Source organism: Scyliorhinus canicula, chromosome 11 (genome assembly GCF_902713615.1).
Source record: "Scyliorhinus canicula chromosome 11, sScyCan1.1, whole genome shotgun sequence".
In the NCBI taxonomy this organism is placed as follows: domain Eukaryota; kingdom Metazoa; phylum Chordata; class Chondrichthyes; order Carcharhiniformes; family Scyliorhinidae; genus Scyliorhinus; species Scyliorhinus canicula.
This window is the reverse complement of record NC_052156.1, coordinates 19,976,059-19,988,059: the sequence shown is the minus strand read 5'-3', so window position 1 is coordinate 19,988,059 and position 12,001 is coordinate 19,976,059. Positions and strand designations below refer to the sequence as shown.

General features: G+C 47.3%; 1 protein-coding gene across 4 annotated transcripts in view; it reads right to left on the bottom strand.

Moving 5' to 3' along the window:
- Window positions 1-2,825: 2,825 nt before the first annotated feature.
- The window catches only part of lhfpl4a (LHFPL tetraspan subfamily member 4a), a 227,839-nt gene continuing 218,663 nt past the window's right edge, over window positions 2,826-12,001 (bottom strand). For 2 of the 4 annotated variants that reach the window (XM_038812441.1, XM_038812443.1), the window contains one exon: window positions 2,826-5,455. In XM_038812441.1, the coding sequence (XP_038668369.1) occupies window positions 5,408-5,455 (48 nt within the window). In that variant the 3' untranslated portion in view covers window positions 2,826-5,407. Of the gene's footprint in view, window positions 5,456-9,315; window positions 9,331-12,001 lie in introns of all 4 variants that reach the window. The other 2 variants (XM_038812442.1, XM_038812444.1) reach the window with 2 other exon arrangements.

The window sequence follows — 12,001 nt, the reverse complement described above, 5'->3', positions numbered from 1 at the left end:
AAGCAGCTGAAGATGGTTGGGCCTAAGACACAATGCAAGGAACTGTTGCAGTGATGTCCTGAGACTGAGTTGATGGAAGATGATTGACCTCCAACAATGACAACCATTTTCCTTTGTGCTAGGTATGACTCCAACCAGGGCAGTATTTTTCCCCTGATTCCACAGACAGTTTAGCTAGGGCTCCTTAATGCTGTACGCAAGCAAATGCTGCCTTGATGTCAAGGGCAGTCACTCTCTTTTGTCCATGTTTGAACCAAGGCTGTAATGAGGTCAGGAGCTGAGTGACTTTGGCGGAACCCAAACTGAGCAACTGTGAGAAGGTTATTGCTGGGTAAGTGCTGCCTGATAGCACTGTTGATGACTCCTTCCATCACTCGTTGATGATGGAGAGTAGACTGATAGGGAAATAACTGGCCAGGTTGGGTTTCTTAGAATCATAGGACAACTACAGTGCAGAAGGAGGCCATTCGGCCCACCGAGCCTGCACTGACCCTCAGAAAGAGCACCCTAACCAGGCCCAATCCCCTAACCTATCCCCAGCTAGGGGCAATTTATCATGGCCAATCCACCTAACCTGCACATCTTTGGACTGTGGGAGGAAACCGGAGCACCCGGAGGAAACCCACGCAGACATGGGGATAACATGAAAACTCCACAAAATCACCCGAGGTTGAAATCGAACCCCAGTCTCTGGCGCTGTGAGGCAGCAGTGCTAACCACTGGCTACCATGCTGCCCCTGTGCCACAGTGCCGCAGGATTTGTCCACCTTTTTGTGTACAGGACATACCTGGGCAATTTTCTACAATTCCGGGTAGATGCCAGTGTTACAGCTGTACTGGAACAGTGTGGCGAGGGCGCGCGGCAAGTTCTGGAACACAATTCTTCAGCACTATTGCCAGAATATTGTCAGGGCCCAGAGCCTTTGCAGTATGCAGTGCCTTCAGCCATTTCTTGATATCTCTTAGGATGAATCGAATTGGCTGGCATCTGTGATGCTGGGGACCTCCAGAGCAGACCAAGAGGGATCATTTTTTGGGCACTTCTGGCTCAAGGTTATTGTAAATTGTCAGCCTTGTCTTTTACACATATGTGCTGGGCTCCTCCATCATTGAGGATGGGGATATTTGTGGAACCTCCTCCTCCAGTGAGTGTAATCGTCCACCACCATTCGCGATGGATGTGGCAGGGCTGCAGAGCTTAGATCTGATCCGTTGGTTTTGGGATCACTTGGCTCTGTCTGTCACTTGCTGCTTATGTTGTTTGGCACACACGTAATTCTGTGTTGTAGCTTCACCAGGTCAACACCTCATTTTGTGGTACACCTGGTGCTGCTCCTGGCATACCCTCCGACACTCTGCATTGAACCAGGGTTGATCCCCTGACTTGGTGGCAATGGTGAGTGGGGATATGCCGGGCCATGAGGTTATGGATTGTGTCGAAGTACAATTCTGCTGCTGCTGATGGCCCACAGCACCTCATGGATGCCCAATCTTGAGTTGCTAGATCTGTTCTGAATCTATCCCATTTAGCACAATGGTAGTGCCACACATGATAGAGGGTGTCCTCAATGTGAAGACGGGACTTGGTCTCCACAAGGTCACTCCTCTGATACTGTCAATGACAGATGCATCTGCAGCAGGCAGGTTGCTGAGGATGAAGTCTGGTATGTTTTCCCCTCTTGTTGGCTCCCTCACCACCTGCCGCGGATCCAGTCTCGTAGTTATGTCCTTCAGGACTCTGCCAACCCTGTGGTGTTACTGACCCACTCTTGGTGATGAACATTGAAGTCTACCACCCAGAGTATATTCGGTGCCCTTGCCACCCTCAGTGCTTCCTCCAAGTGGCGTTCATCATGGAAGAGATGTGCTCACTGTCTGCTGGTTTCTGTTAAGAGATAATGAAAGCCGCACTACTGCAACTTACTGAAGTGCAGATGGTTCACAAAGTGTTTCTCACTGTGGTTCAAGCAGAGAAATGCTCCCTGAAACCCTTGGACTGATATGGCTTCCTGCTGGCTGCCCTTCTCCCTCCCTCTCTTCCTTCCTCTTCCAGATGTTTGTTCAGCTTTTTGTGGGCTCTGTTTATCCTCCAGGTCATAATGTATTCCAAGGGGAATGTCTACTAATGCACCCATATCTGGGAGCAACTGGTTTGTGCAGTAGCCTTGAAGTCAGCCAAAAGCTCCTTTATCACCCGTCAGAGTGCAGTCTTTAGGAACTTGAAACAATTATGGAAAGTACCAGCCACTTTTAGAACCATCACAGTCAGAATAAAACAATTCAGCAACTAACCTCAAAGTAAGTCGATGATTCCTTTAAATTGTACAGGTTGGATAGTGGAAAATGGCCCCACTGGTGTTCAATCAGAGTTGCACACGGGTTGCAACTCTGCTTGTTCTTTTTTTAAAACAATTCCAACGAAGGGTAAATTTAGCATGGCCAATCCACGTACCCTGCACATCTTTTGAGTTGTTTGGGGTGAGACCCATGCAGACACAGGGTGAATGTTAGGGTTAGGGCACAGACAGTAACCTGGGGCTGAGATCGAACCCGGGTCCTCGGCGCCTTGAGGCAGCACTGCTAACCGCTGCTCCACTGTGCCGCCCTGCTCTACACACTTAGAACCATACAATTCCAACAGTGCAGAAGGAGACCCAGCAAGTCAGTACCGACCCACTGAAAGAGCACTTTACCTTAGCCCGCTCCCCCACTCTATCCCCGGAACCCCATAATCCCATCTAACCTGCATATCTTTGGACACTAAGGGACAATTTATCATGGCCAGTCCACCTAACATGCACTTCTTTGGACTGTGGGAGGAAACTGGAGCACCCGGAGGAAACCCACGCAGATATGGGGAGAAGGTGCAAACTCCACACAGACAGTGACCCGAGGCTGGAATCGAACACGGGTCCCTGGCCATGTGAGGCAGCAGTGCTAACTCTGCTGCCCCTTCTGACACAGGTTCACTGTGTTCCCCTGGACTAATGTAGCATCTGGCGTAATTAGTCCCACACAAGTGAGCAGTAATACCACCCAATGGTATGGGCACCAGCCCAATGTAAGACGCAACACATCTAATTTGCACATACTGAACGGGCAAAATCATCCATATGCAAAGCCTCATGGGTAGGATTCTGTGTCCCGCCACACCCGTTTTCTGGTACAGGATTCTCCGTACTGGCAGCCGGCCAATGGGGTTTCCCATAGTGTGCAGCCCCATGCCAATGGAGAATCTAATGTCTTTGAAGAAGTCACAGTAAGTTACACACTACATTAGAAATGGTTGTTCAATGCTGTCCAGATCTGTATTTGCTATTCAGAGTTTAATTAGCTTCCACCATCACTAACAGTGCACTGCAATCACAACGCCTGGTAAAACGTGTGTGGGGATTTTATTGGAAGTCAGGATGATTCCGGCTCTTAACTGGATTTCAATCAGGTGATTTTGGCCAAAATTTGGAAAACCTCAAGAGTCAGCTGCTGTCCTTAGAACATGACATACTTGCAGTTAGAAGGGTGGATCATTCCTAAAAGGCAAAGCCATCACGAGGCAGCAGTTACTAAACACAAAATGATTTTCTTCTCCTTATTTAAGCAGTAACGACAGAGCTACGGCTGTTGCTTCACGTTCATTACCTGCACAATCCTGACTAACTACATCAAGATAGACCATCTGGAAAATGCAGCCAAGGAGTTGCTGCTAGCTTGAGCCTTGAACCTGCCCAGCCTCTCTACTCCACCTGACCCCATTATCTCTGCTGCACCCAACCTGTATCTCCTCCCTGCTCTCCATGTCCCCGGATCCATGGAAATAAAGAGGAAATCTAAAACGACCCACAGTACAGACTGTAACTCAAAGTCACTTGTAACTTAGAAGATATTTGTTACATTTCGGTTTCTTGTTTTTGAATTCCTGAAGGGGCTGCTCTGTAATGGGAAGGAGGAACAAGGAGGAGAGGTACAGGTAGGGACGGAGGTTAGACAAAGAACGAGAGGAGCTGGAGCTGACCATGAGCCTGTGTAAAATGTATTCTCTGTAAAAAAATGTAATTACCTACAGAGAAATAATTAGAGCAGTTATTTGCCATTTACTTTTTCAAACTAAACAAATTTTAAAAACCATGTTGACCAATCAGTTAGCACCAACACTGATCCCAGTCCCATCCCTCTTCCACAGCCTGATCTACAGACCAGTCGATCTCCAGAACTGCCTCCTTCGAGCTGCAAATTTTCTCTGAATTTTAGCCGCAAACGTTTGAGCAAACAAGTGAGTGCCGATTTTCAGGCCCACCACAGCGCAAGTCAGCCAGCCTGTATTTCCAGGCAGCAATCTTCTCCCAATACTAGCACAGGAGGGGATCAAACAGCACCAATGTTGTTTTGGGGGCTTGATGGGCATAAATGTTCTTTCAGTTTCTCCGAACCAGGTTAAATTCTGGGCAGATTCAGGGGTTGAAAAGTCTATGAGTCTGCTTCACCGTGCGTCTCGATTTGGGCCAAATGGGTTGTCGGTCAATAGATCCCACTCATAATCAACGAAGCTGTCGGGCAAAGTGAACCTTCTCCCGCGTGTTTCTCACAGATATACAAGTGATGCTGTATACCTCGGCAGCATTCCTTGCCCCCCCCTGCCCCCTCCCCCAAATACACCTTAAAAAAGGATAAATAAGTTACCTGGAACACAAGCACCAATGACCAGCCTAGACCAATTCAGATCTTTTGGGTGACAGGATGAACGGTATCAATCCCGCCCTGAAAAGCAGTTTGAACCCAGGAGCAGACAAAGAGTTTATAAAGCAGTCTGAGTGTAGTGTTTGTCTTTTTTAAAAACTGAAAATGCTTGTATGGTCTGTCCACTGGCGTTCCTGATATATAACAGATGATCTACTCTGAAGCTTCCTGGCATGTAGCAACTTTTTTGTTAAAATTCTTTATACATGTGCCACTATAGCCTATCTTACCCTGTATTCAGTAGAATTTACATTATATATTTCATCATTTTTTAAACTTTGTACAGAAAAATATCAAATCAACTTTACAGTCTTGTAGTCAAAGTACAATAACATACAGAATCAGATGCTGTGTATGCGCCTGAAGTCTGAGAAGTCGATCCTGATTGGTGAATACATACTGTTTGATCCAGGGTCCTTGCAGTGTAGTACATCACCCGCTGTTGTACGAGAATGTCCCAGGGGAAGGATTTCACTGGAGCAGCAATTTTGTACATCCTTGTGGAGAAGGGGGTGGGGGTGCGGAGGTGGGGGTGGGGGGGGCATGGCAGTCTTTGCAGATGTAATTTCCTGTTGTTTTTCCCTTGCTTTGCTATTTTTTCCATTTTGTTTTTGTTTTCAGTAAAAAGGTCCGTACTGTCGCGTTGGTGCAGTGCTTAAAGGCGTTTTTAATCTTAGTGATGTTGGCAAGTAATGAGGCGTCTGCAACACCGGGCTTCAATCTGCGGAGCGAGGAGGCAAAACAAGTTAAATGTGAGGTTTCATAAACACGGTCGGTCTTTTTGTGACAAATTCGGTCATAATATTGCGCTAATAGTTTCAAATAGGAGTGCTTTTGGTCCATCTAGGCCATCCACCCACAATTCTATTGGTGTAATTCTATTCACCCTGGTGGTCTAGTGGTTAGATTTTGTGCCCTCACTGCTATGTCGTGGGTTCGGTTACCAGTCAAGGAGGTGTGTCTTACAAAATGGCTGACATGTTGGATCAGATTTGACGGTGAAGGACAATTGTGTTCACATTAAATTCTCTTCCTCAAAGAGCGGTGGAAGCAGAGTCCTTGAATATTTATAAGGCGAGCTTGATATATTCTTGACAAGCAAAGGGGTGAAAGTTTATTGGAGGTATACATAGAATCCTTCCAGTGCAGGAGGAGGACATTTGGCCCATCGAGTCTGCACTGACCCTCTGAAAGAGCACCCTACCTAGGCCCACTTCCCACTCTATCCCTGCAACCCCACCTAACCCGCACTTCTTTGGATTTTGGGAGGAAACCGGAGCACCTGGAGGAAACCCACGCAGACACGGGGAGAACGTGCAGACTCCGCACAGACAGTCACCCGAGGCTGGAATTGAACCTGGTTCCCTGGTGCTGTGAGGCAGCAGTGCTAACCACTGTGCCGGTGTGTCGGTGGGAATGTGGAGTTCAGGTTACAATCATATTGGCCATGATATTAATGAATGGCAGCGCCGGCTCGGGCAACAGAGAGGCCGACTCCGCTTCCCAATTCATCTCTTTATATGTTCATTTATTGTCAAGAATTTATCCAGTACCCCATGGAAGCACATTTTAAAAAAATTCTACCATGTCTCTCTGTTATCAGTTTCACATGCTTATGACCACTTTAGTAAAATGCTCCCTGGGCATGCCCAGCGCAGGGGGAATTTTGGAAGGGGGTAGCAAGGACGGTGTCGAGGGTGGTGGGATCCAGGGTCAAGCCAGGCTGGGGACTCGCAATTTTTGGGGTTGGGGTGGAGCCGGGAGTGCAGGAGGCAAAAGAGGCCGGTGTCCTGGCCTTTGCGTCCCTAGTAGCCCGGCGGAGGATTTTGCTCCAATGGAAGGATGCGAGGCCCCCAAGCGTGGAGGCCTGGATCAATGATATGGCGGGGTTCATTAAATTGGAGAGGGTTAAATTTGCCCTGAGAGGATCAGTGAAGGGGTTCTTTAGGCGGTGGCAGCCTTTCCTGGACTTCCTGGCAGAACGGTAGGGAAATGGGCCGGCAGCAGCAGTAACCACCGGGGGGGGGGGGGGGGGGGGGGGTTTGGGTATGGTGGGAGGGAGAAGTGTGCCCATGGGTTTGTGGGATGTGGCGGGTGTTATCTCTTTCCTTTCTGTTGTTTGCCTTTTTTTGTTTTCGATTTAGTAGTTGATTTTGTAGGGGGGTGGGTGTTGTTCTTGGGTTGTTACAATGGTTATTCTGTTAATATTGTTTTGTTGGTTATATTTTGTGAAAACCTTAATAAAAATTATTTAAAAAAAAAATTAATTTAGAGTACCCAATTCACTTTTTTTCCAAATAAGGGGCAATTTCGCCTGACCAATCTACCTCCGCCACATATCTTTTGGGTTGTGGGGGTGAGACCCATGCAGACACAGGGAGAATGTGCAAACTCCACACGGACAATGACCAGGGGCCGGGTTCGAACCTGGGTCCACAGTGCTGTGAGACAGCAGTGCTAACCATTGCGCCACCGAGCTGGCCCTGCTCCCTTGCATTTCTTATTTTAATTCTTTTTCCTTCATTTATAAATATAACACATGTACTTAATCTGTACACCGCAGCAAAATGTACTGAATATGATTTGTCCACATTTTTCATTATTTTAAACAGTTCCATCTTCTCCCATCTCAGATTTACCTTTTCAAGAGTAGAAAGACCCACGGTTGGCAATGTTTCCTCATATGACATTCCCTAAAGTTCTGTGATCAAACTCTGTGTAACCCCTCTCCCATATCCCTCTGATAACTGAATATGCTCTTTGGAAAATATGTTAATACTGTGTCCTTTGTCACCTGCAGTCAATCAGCCAAAACCAGTTTATCTCACCAACAACTACCATTACATTTGAATGCTTTGCATTTATATGGAACCTATAAAGAAATACCCCAATGTCCTTTACAGAAGGGGGAGAGAAATGAAAAAGATAATGGTGGAACAGTGGTTAGCACTGCTGCCTCACAGCACCAGGGGCACGTGTTTAATTCCGGCCTTGGGTGACTATGTGGAGTTTGTACGTTCTCTCTGCGTCGGCATGGATTTCCTCTGTGTGCTCTGGTTTCCTCCCACAGTCCAAAGATGTGCGAGTTAGGTGGATTGGCCGTGCTAAATTGCCCCTCAGAGACCAGAGAAGGGTTAGATTACGTGGTTATAGAGTAGGGTGGACATTAGTGGAGTGCTCATTCGAAGGATCGGTGCAGACTCGATGGGCCGAATGGCCTCCTTCTGCAGTGTAGGGTATCTATTCTATTCGATAAAGGGGATACGGGAACGCCGTCATGGTGTGTGTTAGAACATAAGAACATAAGAACTAGGAGCAGGAGTAGGCCATCTGGCCCCTCGAGCCTGCTCCGCCATTCAATTAGATCATGGCTGATCTTTTGTGGACTCAGCTCCACTAAGGAGCTGACCACTAGGAGGTGACCAAAGATTTGACAGAAAAAGTATTGTTTTCAGAAGGCTCTTAACGATGGAGTTCAGTAGTCACAGGGAGGAGTTGAGAGGCCATTTGAGAATTGCCAATTGGAACTAGGAGACATAGTTTAAAAATGAGGGGCCTCCCACTTAAGACAGAGATGAGAAGACTTTTTTTTTTTCTCAGAAGGTCAAAATCTTTGAAACACTTTTACCTAGAGAGCAGTGGAGGCAGGGTTGATGAACGCAGAGGTAGGGTAGATAGATTCTCGACACCAAGGGAGTCAAAGGTTATCGATGGTGGGTGGGCATAATGTGAAGTTAAGGACACAATCGATCAGCTGTGAACCGAGGGGCCCCCTGCTCCTATTTTCTATGTTCATATGTTTGTATGGTAGGCTGTGGATTCCAAAAGGCCAGCTCTGCTGACTGAAAGATGCAAGAAACGATAGAAATAAGGTCGCGGGTAGCTGCAGAGATAGGGTAGGCAAAGTCTTGAGCAAATGGCCGAGAAGGGAGAATTAAATCAGCAACAGGGTGCCGGGTGTATGGTGGGGAACCAAACCTTCAGTCTTCCTGATGTACACAAGAAGGAAATGTTGGCTCATCCATGACTTTATAGCATACACAATGTCTTCAGAACACAAGAGGTAGAGGAATATAGAAAGTCAGAGAGATCTGGGCGCGCATGTCCACAGATCTTTGAAAGTGGAAATACAAGTGGACAAGGCAGTTAAGAAAGCATACGGAATGCTTGCCTTCATTGGACGGGGCATCAAATACCAAGACTGGCAAGTCACGCTACAGTTGTATGGAACCTTGGTAAGGCCGCACTTGGCATGCTGCGCAGAATTCTGGTCGCCACACACTACCAGAAGGATGTGGAGGCTTTGGAGAGGGTGCAGAAGAGGTTTACCAGGATGTTGCCTGGTCTGGAGGGTCACCATCATTCCACCGCTATACCTTCTCAAGAACTTCACATCATTACAATAAAAAACTCAACAATTAGACATTTATACTGGAATACTACATCACCAAAAATACACCATCACACTGCCACATTACTGTAGTATTGGAATATTTAATTTTTCCACTCTTACCATTGGGATAACTTGTACAGAAGATGAATGATTAATTTAAGAGCCAGAAGCGATATGTTTAGTCTTACCTCACATCAGATCCTCTGAACAGCAGGATGCAGAAGAAGAAACAGCGGTAAAGATTTAATCAAGGATCACACACAGAAAAAAAAATCCATTGCAGGAATCTTAATCTCATCCTGAATAAACCAGGGACATTCATGCTTCACATAAATCTCCCACACTCATCAAATAAAGTGAGCATATTCAAAATGCCCCCAAAATTCTCTGGAAGGTTTTAAAATTTTTTATTGCAGTGAAATAAATGGTGCTGAGGCTAGGGAAGACACTGGGGGATAGTGAAGCTCCGCAATTACACTGTTTATTTTGTTCCCGTGATCATTCCCTGTTGTGTACAATTAACTGATTGGGTGGAATCCCAACCTCTGCCAAAGCAACCCTGTAATGGGGGGGGGGGGGGGGGGGGGGGGGTTGAGGATGTCCATGTACCTTCTTTACAATGGTTTCCATTTTCTCTTTTCGGTTCCCCTCCCACACCGAACGCAGAACAGACTGGCTCCTCCTCAAAACAAAGGAAGCTAAAATTGCAAATCTTTTCTGCTGTTTAGGATTTTGTAATGGATTTCTTTTCACACCACCAAGAAGTGTGAATTGCGTTGCGAGTCCCAATCACACTTGCTTCCTTCATTAAAAGGGTACTCCAAGGAACTGCTTCATGCTTTAGTTATCAGACCTCGTCAGTGTTTCCTTCCAATGTTTCCTACACTGAATGTGTGGGTTGCTGATTTTAATTTGCTAAAAATGAAGATACGGTAATGGAGGTTTGTGATGTGTGTTCATTAGGACAATGGACCGAGCTGAGCCCGTTCGAGTATATCTCACCGAGGACTTTGCAATCAGCCGGGTTAGACTCTCCAACTGAATTGTGCTTTTAAAAAATGTATCAACATTCTTTTTTGTGTTCATCTCGATCGTAATCGTAAAAGTGTATTCAAATACCAAAAGTAAAATCACTGAACACCGTCTCAAACAATGTTGTTATATCTGGTTCATAAATGTTACTAGTTACTACATTCACAGTACCTAACACCCGTCTCGGTGTATTACTAATCCAAATGACCAATTGCAAATTAGAGGCAGGTTTTTTCTTTGTAATGGTGTCATGCCCGCCATCAATTTGTTTGTGACCTTTAATTCGATGGGCATGGAATGAATTCAAGGCCAGGTTCTGCGAAGCCAAAGGATGGTATGTGTGCCCACTGCAACAGGTCCCAAGTGTATGTAGCGATATGTCTGTGCACAGTTCTGTATATAGTTAGCAATGCGACCTCCAACCAGCTGGTGGCGATAGAGATCGATCATGTGACTTGAAATCCCCTTTTAGCACACACGCCCCGCATATCCACCTACACCTCAAAGAGCCCTCACTTCGAGTGCAAGTCCCATCACTTCCCTTGTCCAAATATATACAACACCGGCTCCTTTAGCCCATACACCCGGACGCAGTGAAACAAAAAAGAAGAGACAAAAAAGAAGAAAATACAGTCCTGAGGTTACATCGGCACATGGCCATTTCTCAATTCTGCCACAGTCCTTCTGCCTTCACAAACTCCTCCGCTGCTTCCACCGTTCCAAAATAAAAGTCCTTGAGCTTATAAGTCACCCTCAGCTTCGCTGGATATACAATGCCGCACTGCACCTTGCTAATGTACAGTGCCCTCTTCATCCGATTGAAGGCAGCCCGCCTCCTCGCCAGCTCCACCGCAAAGCCCTGGTATACACGTATACCAGCTCCAGCCCACTGCACCACCCGCTTCTGCTTGGCCTAGCACAGGACCTTCTCCTTCACACTGTACCTATGGAAGCACAGAGTCACTACCCTTGGCGGCTCACCCGCCTTTGGTACAGGCCTCCCCGACCGATGAACCCCATCCAGTTCTTATCGGGAGGGATCCTCCCCCTGCCCCAATAGTTTCGCCAGCATAGTGGTAAAATACTCCGTCGGCCTCGGCCCTTCAACTACTTCGGGCAGCCCCACAATCCTCAAATTCTGTCGCCTGGACCTGTTTTCCAGGTCTTCCAATTTTCCTCTCAGATCCTTGTTCACCTCCATCGCCTTCCGCATCTCCTTCCCCATCGAGGTAAGTTGATCACCGTGCTGCGCCACCGTCTCCTCCACTTCCTTCAGCGCCTCCCCTTGCGCCCGCACCTCCACCACTGCACTCGCCACCGCCGTCGTCACCGGGGAAATCGTCTCCTCCACCAGCACACTCAAAACCTCCCTCATCTCCTCCAAGTGTTTTGTAAACTGCCTTTCGAATTCTGCAGCCATCACCTTGGTTGTTTCTTCAGCCTTCAGCAATGCGGCCTCCCCTGGTGCTCCAGCCTCCTTTTCCCTGGTGACCCCGTGGTGACCTCTCCACTCCCCGACAGGCCCTCAACTGCTTTTTTAACAGCCGTTTTCTTACCGACCCTTGACATCTTCTTCTGCTGTGCCTCCTCTGTGCCTTCTCCGTACCTTTGCCACCTCCGTGGACCCTGGGACCGGGCTTAAAGCCCCAAAAACGCCGTTCCCGAACGGGAGCCCTCCGTTGCGCGGCTGCCTCCCGCCCGCCGTCACCAGAAGTTCAAAGAACAGTTTTAAGCTTGTTGCACCTCTTCTTAGATTTGGACTAAAGCATTTCTGAAGCTTGTGTTGAGATACAAACTCTGGGGTTGAATTTCCAAACGGTTCTGGAGCTCATCTGATGTAAC